Genomic DNA, 12,313 nt, shown 5'->3' with positions numbered 1-12,313 from the left:
AATTTATAATCCCTGTAGTTTGCATCGCAATAAAGTGCCAAATATTTCCTGCCCACGCCTCTGGCTGCAGAGCGTGAGAACCGTTATGGAAAGCAATAGATCAGAATATGTTTTAGATTTGTTGGAGTTCTTAAAAATGCCCATTTTTAAACATAAATATTTATGCCTATTGCAAGCTGAACCTCTATTTGTTATGGGGAGAACTTTGATTAGCCTGTAGCCTGAAGAAGACCCATATAAATAGTAGTTAATATTTATTATGACAAGATTAATGGAGAACTCTGGAAGGAATTACCCCTGAAGCTGGTTTTAGTATTCTGATTCCATGCATAGAAGAGGAGAATGGGTCAGCCCTGGATAAGCATTTAAAAACTCACACATTGGTAGTGATAAGTTATAGCCTCTGGGTTTGGGGACCATAGTAATCTTACAGAATCATGAATCCCTGGGAAATGGAAAGTCAGTATAACTATAGCACTTTTTTATGGAATAGCTTTTTTTTTAAGGTCCAGTATTGTTCTGACAAATTTAAGTTCCCAAAAGGAGTATGATTTTTATGGGAGTGTTCTTTGTAAAGTGCAGGTGTATGGTGAGATTGGGAGTTATGATCTGAAACTTCTTGTATATTTCCAAGCCCCAAACCAAAGCTTAGAGTATCAGAATCTCCCGAAGTTTTGCCTGGGAATCTAGATTTTTTCATGATCACTGGAGGATGCATCCACACTCTGACGTTTGGGAGTCACTGCTTGAGAAAATAGGTTTCAACATTTGTCTGTTTTATCTCTGAACTGGCAGTTTGTACCTGAAAAGTTGTCAGTCTCTTAGGCTGCTTCCTAAGAAGATCCCAGATATTTGTGGTTTCATTGTTCTTTTCTCATAATTAAATGGACTCTTAATTGAACAATCAGGTAAGTCAGTACCTGATTATGTGATTGATACAAAAACAAAAACAAAGCTAGCTCTCATGCCAACCCACCCAGCTTACTATATACATTTCAAATAGGTCTCTCTGAAATGCTCACTGGGCCATAGGAATGTGAACACCTCCAGGAAACTCTACTCTTTGTTCAGATTGTAGATGTGTGCAGTTCTAAGGACACTGACATTCAGCGAGCAGGACTCATTGGATTTGATGCAATCGGAAAGTAACTTTAGACCTGGCGCGGTGGCTCACGCTTGTAATCCCAGCACTTTGGGAGGCCAAGGTGGCTGGATCACCTGAGATCAGGCATTCGAGACCAGCCTGGCCAACATAGTGAAACTCCGTCTCTACTAAAAATATAAAAATTAGCCGGATGTGGTGACACTTGCCTGTAATCTCAGCTACTTAGGAGGCTGAGGCAGAAGAATTGCTTGAACTCGGGAGGCAGAGGTTGCAGTGAGCTGAGATTATGTCACTTGCACTCCAGCCTGGGTGACAGAGCAAGACTCCATGTCAAAAAAAAAAAAAAATATATATATATATATATATATTTCTGCCCTCCATTAGCTCATTCAAATTGTCTTTCTGGGGTTATTTTTTCCAAACTTTTAGATAGAAACTAGGGCAAGTTTTATGAATTTTCACTTATTTTTAAGTAGTAAAGAGTCCTTTGCTTACTTGTAAATACATAAATTCTGTATTCCTTAATTAATATATCCATGATAGAGCAGTAATTTTTAAATATTTCCAAAATTTATTAAAAGTTAATTGTCCCCTTTTCCAGCTCAGTCCTGCATGGCGCTGTCTACTTAACACGGGAAAAGAGGGTGTGGGAGGTTTTTCTCTTTGTGCTGCCTGGAGCTTCTGCTTTTCTTCTTTCATCTCAGTACATTGCTCTGGCTCCTCCAGGGCTGAGGGATGCAGATGGAAGGCTAGCAAGGGAAGTGGAAGTTTACTTGGTAGGTCCTGTGCAAAGCTAGCATGGATACTGCTTGACTGGGCAGAAAGTGCGAATTGATTCTCCTAAGGATGCTTTTGTGAAAGGAAAATAAACTCAGGACCCCAAAATCACTAAGCCAAGCGAAATGTCAAGCTGGGAAACCTGCCTCCCATTTTCTTCCTAAATATGATAGCTACAAATTTCAAAAGCTACATACCTCCCTCACAATTTGCCCTCAAGGAAATTCCTTGTGGACAAAGGGCAGACAGAATTCAAAGTCATCCATCTGAGGCTCACCTGAGACAAATGCATATATAATTGTTTCCTCTACCCTATTGTTGATGTAAAAACGCACATTCGCTGAGCCAGACAAAATTCTGTATTTAGTGGGAGGCTGATCAAGGACTCAAAAGAATGCAACCTTTTGTCTCTTGTCTACTCATGACCTGGAAGCCCTGCCTCAAGTTGTTCCACCTTACTGAACCAAACAAGGTACATCTTACACATATTGATTGATGCCTCGTGGCTCCCTAAAATGCATAGGAGCAAGCTGTACCCTGACCACTTTGGGCACATGTCCTCAGGACCTCCAGAGGCTGTGTCAGAGATGCGTCCTTAAACTTGGCAAAATAAATTATCTAAATTGAAATCGATTGAGACCTGTCTCAGATACCTTTTGGTTTACAATTTCATGACTTTTTCAGGGACTTGTCATTACTTAATACAGGCTAAATAGCTCCTCTGGTATCACTTTAAGCACCTAGATAGCCAGGTGAACGCTTCCAGAATCTTTCTGCTGAAGTCTCATTGCCCTCAACTTCAGGCAGCCCTTTTGGGTAGTATCTAAGTCATCAAATCAGCTTCTTTCATACAGGGTACACACAGTCTGTGAGAAGCTTTCATATATCCTTTCTTCTGACAAGCTGAGAACGCAGGCTATGTCCAATTCTGTCACCTTTTGTACTTTGCCACTAGAGAAGATAACATACCACAGTCTCTAGCCCTTTGGATCTTGCAGGTGATGTCAGAGTCCAATCTACCACTTCCCAAGTAACAAGAAGGTACTCCCCAAGCCCTCTAGGTAGTTCTGTGCAATCCCTTCTCCACAGGCTTAAGGTGAGGGAGAACTCCAAGGTCCCACATGGAACTCATGGTACAATATAACTCTCTGTTAAGAAAGTCTCTACCCATTTCTTTCTTTCTTCTGCAGTCTCTTCTTCATACTGGTGGTGAGTGGTCAGCACATGTTTGTGACCACTTCCCCTGGATGTTCTGCATTGATACTCTCTTACCTCATTTTGGTAATGTGGGTATAGTTATCATCTGTGTCTAGGACTTCCCAGTAGGGCTTCAACTGGGACACCCAAACAGAAAGTATTTCCATTTTAACATCTCTTCAAAATAGTAAAAATAGCAAGCCTATATTGATCACTTATTATGTGCTGGGCACTCTCACATACATGCCATGTCTCACTCAGCCCTACCCACAATACTGTAAGAAAACAGAAGTCCAGAAGGGTCAAATAATTGGCATAAAGTTACCCAGGTAGCAAGTTGCAAAGCTGTCCCAGCATAGTGCATTATTTTCTTTTCAGGAAAAGAGGAATAACTTTGCCTCTTAGAAATTTAATACTACGCATTGATAAAAACAAATGCTACAGCTTTCAGTCCTGGCATTTACAATGCTAGAACAGAATTTTGTACTCATTTACTAAACATTGTTGCATATATATATCACTTTTTTTTTTGAGACAGGATCTCACTCTGTCATCCAGGCTGTCATCCAGGCAGGCAGTAGCACTGTCATAGCTCACTGTGATCTTGAACTGGGCTCTCAGCCTCCTGAGTAGCTAGGTCTACAGGTGTGTGCCACCATGCCTGACTTTTAAAAATATTTTTGTTGAGACCAGATGTTGCTATGTTGCCCAGGTTGGTCTTGAACTCCTGGCTTCAAGCTACCCTCCTGCCTTGGCCTCCCAAATCATTGGGATTACCGGCCATTTTAATATCTTATTCACCTAGTTCTTACAACACCTAGTGATGTGATCAGCCTTGTCTTCGTCTTGTAGATGAAGAAACTGAGGCTAGAAAGAAGTTTCGTGACTTCCTCCAGATCACAAAACTAGAAATGACTGGAGTCAGAATTAAAATCCAAAGTTTCAGATCATGACCAACTTTACCTTTCTCTCTATTCTGAAGGGACATACTAGCTGAAGGAATATGTTTCATTATGGGTTTCAGCTCTGTGGCAAATGTTTAAGGCTATTTGGTTAAAGCTGCTTTCTAACATAAATTGGCTCTAGATTAGTCAAGATTTTTACTAAACTTCTGAAAGCAAAAAGCATCTTAGCCATCTTGGAATCCCTAGTACCTGGCCCAAAGTTTATACTGTATTAGTGAATTAATTAAATGAATGAAAAAGTGAATGAATAGATTGTCTTCTAAATTCTGGTGGAAAGTAAGACTTTGAACCAGACTGATGTATTATTCTCCTCCTGCTATTTACATTTTATAAAATAATCCTAGAAGAAACATCTAAATGAATGATGTCTAAAGTTGAATTTTCAGTTCTGTCATTGGAGTAGAGTGGAAAGGAATTAGGATAGAGTTTTTCTCTGGAGTCTCAAATTTCACTGCAGAGATGACGGCGTATTATGTCTGTATGATCTAGGGAAAAATAGAATGCATCTTTATTTGAGTATAAAATGCCCAGGAACACCTTACCTCAATTCAAAGAAGGATGCTCTAATAATTTAAGCCTTCCAGAAATGAAATAAGCTGCTTCTAACATATTCATAATTACACTTCTCCTAAGAGACCTGTTGGCTGTGCTCTGCAAGGAAGGGTTGAAGTGTTGGTGGGGCAGATCAGGAGTTATCTCCGGAACTGTGTCCCTGAACTTCTGGAGGTGCTAGGATTCATTTCAGGTGGTTGACGACTGGATGCAGCTAACCAGGTCTGTCTGTTGTCCACAGGTCTGAGGCGCAATTACAGATGTACCACCTGCAGTGTCTCCCTAAACTCAATAGAACAGTATCATGCACATCTGAAAGGATCTAAACACCAGACCAAGTAGGTACTTTTGTGCTTTCACTCTTCAGTTTCTTTGATGTAATTTTTAGTAAGATGACTAAAGGCTCAATATTTCATCTATTTCTAAATAAGTAGAGTGGAAATTGTATCTCTTTTGCTTCAATGTTCGCATGATATTTATGCTTACTTGAAGAATGGCTTCTTCCCTTTATTTGGCATGAGTAATAAGAATCTCTTTTTTTCGTTTTTTCAAGGACAGTTTAGCATACTTTTATGAAATTAGGACATATTAAAATCTATGCTAAGTGTTTTAAAATCAATAATATTATTCTTATTTGTAGGATGTACCAAACATTGATGACAAATTCTATGAATGTCTTCTACCACTTTCCCTTTCTGGATGAATATTGTTGATTATTATAGAAACATAACAAATCCCCCAGGATATTAAGTCATTTATATACATAACTATTTCCAAGTGAATGGAAACTTATTCCATTTTTTTCAAATATTCTCATAATTTTAAACTGAGAAAGTCTCACCAGGCACCATTTCACCTATATTTATACTATGCAGCTCTTTAAAAACCACTGGACATTTTTAAACGAGCTGCTAGGACTGTTAATAAAATGCTAATAAAATATGAAAAAAGCAAAGAATGTCTCAAAAAGATGTAATTTTCCTGAGCATAATTGTTTTCATTTCTCTAATATTCATTAGAAGGATCATTTAACAGATTGGACTGTATCAAGACCTCATGAATTATGAATGTTAATTTAACAAACATTTGTCGAGAGCCCACTATGTCTCATACTCCAAGCTGTGCACTAGGGAAGAAAAGACAAATAGGCCGGGCGCGGTGGCTTACGCCTGTAGTCCCAGCATTTTGGGAGGCCGAGGTGGGCAGATGACAAGGTCAGGAGATAGAGACCATCCTGGCCAACACGGTGAAACCCTGTCTCTACTAAAAATACAAAAAATGAGCCAGGCATGGTGGCACGTGCCTGTAGTCCTGGAGGCTGAGGCAGGAGAATCTCTTGAACCCGGGAGGTGGAGATTGCAGTGAGCCAAGATCGGGCCACTGCACTCCAACCAGGGTGACAGAGCAGGACTTCGTCTCAAAAAAAAAGGATGAATACATTGAGTCCTTCCTCTTCCCCCTGCCAGGCTGAGGAAACAGCTGTGTAAAACCATAGATTTTTCTCTAATGCCACGTGTGCACCCGGAGCTTTAAGCATGGGGGGAGGGAGCAATCCAGGGCAAGCTTTAGGTGACACTAGTGCAGAGGCTGGTGCATAAGGATGAGGTTATGGTCTGATTTTGCTCAACACAATATCCTTGTTTCCTAGCACAGCACCAGATATATTTTAGGGTCTTTATACACTTTTTTGATTAAATGAATATGTGATTTCAAAAGATGAGTAACAATTTTCTAAGCAGGAGTATGAAATGGAGCATTACAAGCAAAGAAATTGTTTTGCAAAGATATTGTAAAGATGTACATCACAGGGAGTCTAGCTCAGGTGAGAAAATTTAAACCCAAAGTTAGTTACTGACTCTCAGTTTTCTCCTCAATATTCTGCCTTGTGAGTCAAAGCCAGTTCCATAGCTTGCATTACTCTGGTCCACCTGGAGGACTCTTATTGGAATAATTCTTCAAAAAGAAGATTTTCCTTAATTTGTTATGGAATACTAGAGTTCTTGTATTGATTATTGGATACTGCTCATCTCCCCAAGCAGTTTCCATTGTTTCTCTAAGTAACTTTTTGTTACAGGCACATACACATTTGAATTAACCTGTTTCTGATGTGCAGACAGACACACAAATACCTGCGACAATAAAAGACAACTTTTTGGGAGCATGTATTCATCGCTTAATACATAGAAAAAGATAAACAATGATGACTTTAAATGGTATGAATTATTTAAATAACTAATACAGATAGTACCTCCAGATTCAGAAAAATGTCTCTCTTCTCTTTTCTGTACATATATAACTTCTGTGCTAGGTATTTTCACATCTATTATCTCATTTAATTCCCTTAACTACCCTTGAGATAAATATTAATATTATTGATCTGTTATCTTACATGAGAAAACTAATGCTCAGAGAGGTTAAGTGACTTGCCCACTATCACCCTGACAGCAGATGGCAGAGCCAGCACTGATCACAGCTGTGTCTGACTTATGTCTCTACTTACTCCATGTCATTCAGTTACCTTGAACTTAGGCTTGGAATGAGAGCCAATAGAGAGTAGTATGTGCATTTTGAAAAGAGGGTTCCACTTCCTTGAAGTGATTTAAATACATAAGACTTCAGAAGGGAACATCTCTTATAGTGCTGCCGTCTTTCCTATAAATAAGATGTTATTCATTTCTAACTCAAAAGAACAAAGCTGCTCTCTTTGTGAAGAAAATAATTACACTATCCTGTTTCACATGCCTGTTTTATCTGCCCTTAGACATAATTTGCATATCATGTGTGGGCATGCTTGTGATTGAGATTGAGATTGAGAGAGAGAGAGGAGAGAGAGAATAAGTGATAAATGTTTGTTCAATTCTTTTGTCTGCTTATAAAAATCACAATTTTTTTAGTAAGTTGTAGAAGTGTCCAATTTTTAAGGAAGTCTAATTTATCAGTCTTTTTTTTATGGTTAAAGTTTTTTGAGTGCTATTTAAGAATTCTCTGCTTATCCCGAGGTCGATAAGATAATCTCTTATGATATTATGTTGTTTTTCCTTACAAATATAGGTCTTTGATCCACCTAGTGTTAATTTTATGCATAGTGTGAGGGAGCGATTAAGTTTCATGATTTTTTTCCATACAGATACCAATTAATCCAATACTATTTACTGAAAAGACCATCATAGACCTTTTTTGTAAATCAGGTGATTTACATATATATGTACGTGTGTGTCTGTCTCTATATTCTGTCTCAGTGTTATATTTCTTTTTTATGCTAATGTCACATTACTTATTTCCTATAGTTTTATAGTGTCTTGATATCTGATAGAGTAAATCTTCTAATTGTATCTTCTTATTCAAGACTGTCTTCACTATTCTTTCCTCTTTGTGTTTCCCTATAATTTTTAGAATCAGCTTGTCAACTTCCTCAAAAAATCCTTCAAAATACTGAGTTTTCTAATCCATCATCATGGTATATACCAGCGTTTGTTTATATCTTCTTTAATTCTTTCAATAGTGTTTTGTAGAGTTCTTTGTAGAGGTCTTAAACATCTTTATTTAGATTTATTCCTAAGAATTTATTGTTTTGGGATACTATAATAAATTTGATTATTTAATAATTTCATTGTTAAAATTAATTACTAAATTAATAATTAAAATCTATTATTGTTTATAATTGATATATAATTGTACATATTTATGGGACCTAGTGTGATATTTTGATATATATTTATAATTAGCAAATTCATCACCTCAAACATTTATCATTTCTTTATATTGGGAACATTTACAATCCTCTCTTCTAGCTATTTGCAAATATGCAATACATTTTTGTAGAACACTAAAACTTGTTTCTTTTATCTAGGTAGAATTTTGTATCTATTAACCAATATTTTCCTCTCCCCTCTCCCACTATTCTTCTCAGCCTCTAGTAACCATGATTTGACTCTACTTCTATGAGATCAGCTCTTTTAGCTTTCATATGAGTGAGAAGATGTGGATCTTCTTTTTGTGCCAGGCTATTTCACTTGACATAATGTCCTCCTGGCTTATCCATGTTTCCATGAATAAAAAGAGTTCATTCTTTTTAATGGCTGAATAGTATTATACGTCTTTATATAGATGACATTTTCCCTATCCATTCATCTATTGATGGACACTAAGGTTGATTCCATATTTTTGCTCTTGTGAATACTGCTACAACAGAAATGGGGGCACACACATCTCTCTCTTTTTTTTTTGAGACGGAGTTTCACTCTTGTTCCCTAGGCTGGAGTGCAATGGCACAGTCTCGGCTCACTGCAACTTCTGCCTCCTGTGTTCAAGCGATTCTCCTGTCTCAGCCTCCCAGGTAGCTGAGATTACAGGCACCCACCATCATGCCTGGCTAATTTTTGTATTTTTAGTAGGGACGGGGTTTCACCATGTTGGCCAGGCTGGTCTTGAACTCCTGACCTCAGGTGATCTGCCTGCCTCAGCCTCCCAAAGTGCTGGGATTACAGGTGTGAGCCACCACACCCAGCTGCCATTTCTTAAATACACTGAGTTTCTTTCCTTTGGATACATACCCAGTAGTGGAATTACTGGATCATATGGTAGTTCTATTTTTAGATTTTGGATTTATTGTTTATCTTTGCAGTTTGGTGGTTTTCCGTAGTGATAAGGTTTGATTCCTTTACCTTTCTCTTTTGTTTATCTGTCCCACCAGTGAGATGCTTTCACATATTTTTACAATGGTAGTTATTCTTCTTTTATTTCTAGATGTAGGACTTCCTTAAACATTTTTTTAAGGCTGGTCCGGTGATGATTAATTTCTTCAGTTTTTGCTTGTTTAGGAACTTCATTTGGGAAGAATAGCCTTCCAGGGTATAGTATTCTTGACTGACAGTTTTTTTTTTTTCTTTCAGCACTTCAAATATGTCATCCCATTCTCTCCCGGCCTGTGAGGTTTCTGCTAATAAATCGGTTGTTAATCTGATGGAGATTCTCTTACATGTGACCTGATGCTTTCCTCTTGTTGTTTTTAGAATTCTCTCTTTGTCTTTGACTTTTGACAGTTTGACTATAATGTGCCTCAGGGAGGACCTTTTTGGGTTTAATCCACTTGGGAACTTTTGAGCTGTGTTTATCTCGTTGTTTATGTATCTCTGAAGGTTTGATTTTTTTTAGGTGTTATTTCATTAAATAGGTTTTCTACACATTTTCCCATCTCTACTCCTTGAACTCCCATAATACAAATATTTGTGTTGTGGTTTCCCATATGTTTTTAGGCTTTCTTCATCTTTTTTATTCTTTATTATTTTTCTATTTTGTCTGCCTGAGTTATTTCAAAAGGCATATCTTCAAGCTTAGAAATTATTTCTTCTGCTTGAGCTAGTCTGTTTTTTTTACATTCTTGATGGTACTTTTTATTTTATTCATTGAATTTGTCATTGCCAAGATTTGTTTGGTTATCTTTTTTGAGATATTTAACTTTTTGTTGAATTTCTCATTCTGATAATGAATTGTTTTTCCAATTTTGTTGAATTGTCTATCTGTATTCTGTTGTATCTCACTGAATTTCCTTAAGATTTTTATTTTGAATTCCTTTTCTGGCATTTTGTAATTTCCTTTTTTATGGCTCTATTACTGGGGAATTATGATCCTTTGGAGGTGTCATGTTTCCTTCACTTTTCATGTTTTTTATGTCTCTACATTGATAACTGTGCATTCAGTAGAATAGCCACCTCTTCCAATTTTATGGAATAGCTTTCATAGAAAAGACTTTTTCCTGTAGATGGATCCCAGGGTCTCAGTAGAATAGAGTGTACTGACTTTGATTCTAGGTAAACACAGTAGTATGGTCTCTGTATAGTTTCTCCAGCTGTAATTAACAGTAGTGATGTTGTAAATGCCTCAGTGGCCTCAGCTGTGGGAGTTTGTGGTGGCAGTGGTGTGGCTTTGCTGAAGGTGAGCTTAGTGAGCTGGTTCTCAGTCTGGGGACATGGCCATGCACTTGGTGGGTCAGCTGGCTCTGAGACTGACTCTCTTGGGATGAGGCTTTCAAGCTGTTTCTCTAGTCCAGGGCATAGGGGTTTGGTGGCTTGGGCTTCTCAGGGCTGTATCTACTTGGGGTGGGTCCACAATTGTGTTTCTCTGGCTAGGCACATAGCATGTAGTGGCTCAGCAATTCAGGGACATGTCTGACAGGCTGTTTCTCCAGCCAGTGGTGCTAGGGAAGACTATCTGGTGGCAGGTTTGCTGAGCTGTTTGGCTTGGACAGCCTGGGGTTGACTTCCCTGCTCTGCAAAATTAGTCATGGCCATTTCTGAGCCTCAGCCTTGAGCAGCCAGGGTGGTCATGTTGCAGCTACTCATGTGAGCTTGGTGAAACGACAGCAGAGTCCCAAGTCTAGAAAGGCACAGTGGCTATCAGCTCCCCAGAACAGGTCACACTCCAGCAGTGACTTTGATTTCAAAATAATGCCATGCTGCAGCAGCTTGGATCATGGGGTTATGATCAGTACACAATGTGGGCTCCTACTTTGGAGTAATGTAGCCACAAGAATTCTAAGCATCTCCTCAAACTGGGCTCAGGGCTTGTGAGGACTTTGGGATTCCCCTGTGGTAAGCACTACAGGTGTCTGCAGTGACAATGTGGGCTGGCGAGGGTACTTCTGCCTATCTTTTCTCCACATGGGAAAGTCCTTCTTGGCTCTGAGTCAAACGTGTTGGAGAAGACAAGGTAGCAGAGGTGGGTGCCTCATTCCCCTCTCTATGCTTCTATCCTGGGCTTTTGTGCTCCACAAGGATTTTGCCAATTTTTTGGTGTACATCAACACTCTCCTTCAGACACTCCAATCGAATTTTAGTTGTTTATTTTTTATTTTGGTTCTTTTTTGTGGGAGGAACAAATGCCAGGCACCACTAGTCAGCCATCTTGCTGATGTCTCCTTACTTACATTCTGTCTGCATATTCTACCCAGGAGAAACAGGTAGTTGAAAACCTTTAACTATAAATATGGATTTGCCTATGTATCCCTTTTTCTGTATATTTTTTGGTTTTATATACTCAAGGTATATTATTAGATACTTACAAATATAAATTTTAAAAATTTATTTCCATTCATTTGGCCCTTTGTGTCAACTTTTATTCATTATTAAATGTTTTTCTTTTTCCCTAGTATTATTTTTTCCTTAAAGTATACCCTTTCTGATATTAGTGTACACCAACATCAACTACACTAACTCTTCAAAGCTTTTAAGGATTTCAAATATTTTTCCTTTAAATTTAATAATATCCAGATTTTATTTTGTTTTCAGATGGAAGGTTAGTGTGATAACACTTACTCTACCATAGTTGAAAATGTAAGTCAGCCAAATGTACTTAACTATTGCAATCTGACTAATTAAATAAACACAAGTATTCAGGTGCCAGTGATTATAGAGGTATCAGATTTATATTTTTAATAATAATATCTAAAGAAGTGTTGGTAAGAAAAAAGATTATTAAACTGTGTGGTGTAAAGAGCACTGAATTGTGAGTCAGGAGATTTTAATCCTCTTGCGACTTTGCCACTGAGTGACCTTGTACACTGACAAATCTTTTCTCAATCTTAAGTTCCTTCATGGATTAGTGATTAGTGATGACAAGAACACGACAAATATGGGTCCACTTTCCATGCCCTTGCTCGTGATCCTGGCACTCTTTCCAGCTCATCCTAAATATAGCTTTAAAATTGTTCTCAAAACAG

At 38.1% G+C, this 12,313-nt stretch overlaps 1 protein-coding gene across 9 annotated transcripts in view; it reads left to right on the top strand.

Annotated features, from left to right (window-relative positions):
• ZMAT4 (zinc finger matrin-type 4) overlaps positions 1-12,313 on the top strand; it is a 370,785-nt gene that overhangs the window by 315,367 nt on the left and 43,105 nt on the right. For all 9 annotated transcript variants that reach the window (XR_010127175.1, XR_010127176.1, XM_054499612.2 and 6 more), the window contains one exon: positions 4,838-4,934. Coding sequence is in view for 7 of the 9 variants with exons in the window: in XM_054499612.2 (XP_054355587.1) it covers positions 4,838-4,934 (97 nt within the window). In the remaining 2 variants the exon portion in view is untranslated. The remainder of the gene's footprint in view (positions 1-4,837; positions 4,935-12,313) is intronic.

Source organism: Pongo pygmaeus, chromosome 7, assembly GCF_028885625.2.
Source record: "Pongo pygmaeus isolate AG05252 chromosome 7, NHGRI_mPonPyg2-v2.0_pri, whole genome shotgun sequence".
Classification (NCBI taxonomy): domain Eukaryota; kingdom Metazoa; phylum Chordata; class Mammalia; order Primates; family Hominidae; genus Pongo; species Pongo pygmaeus.
Note: the sequence above shows the minus strand (reverse complement) of the source record. Positions and strands in the feature narration are given on the sequence as shown.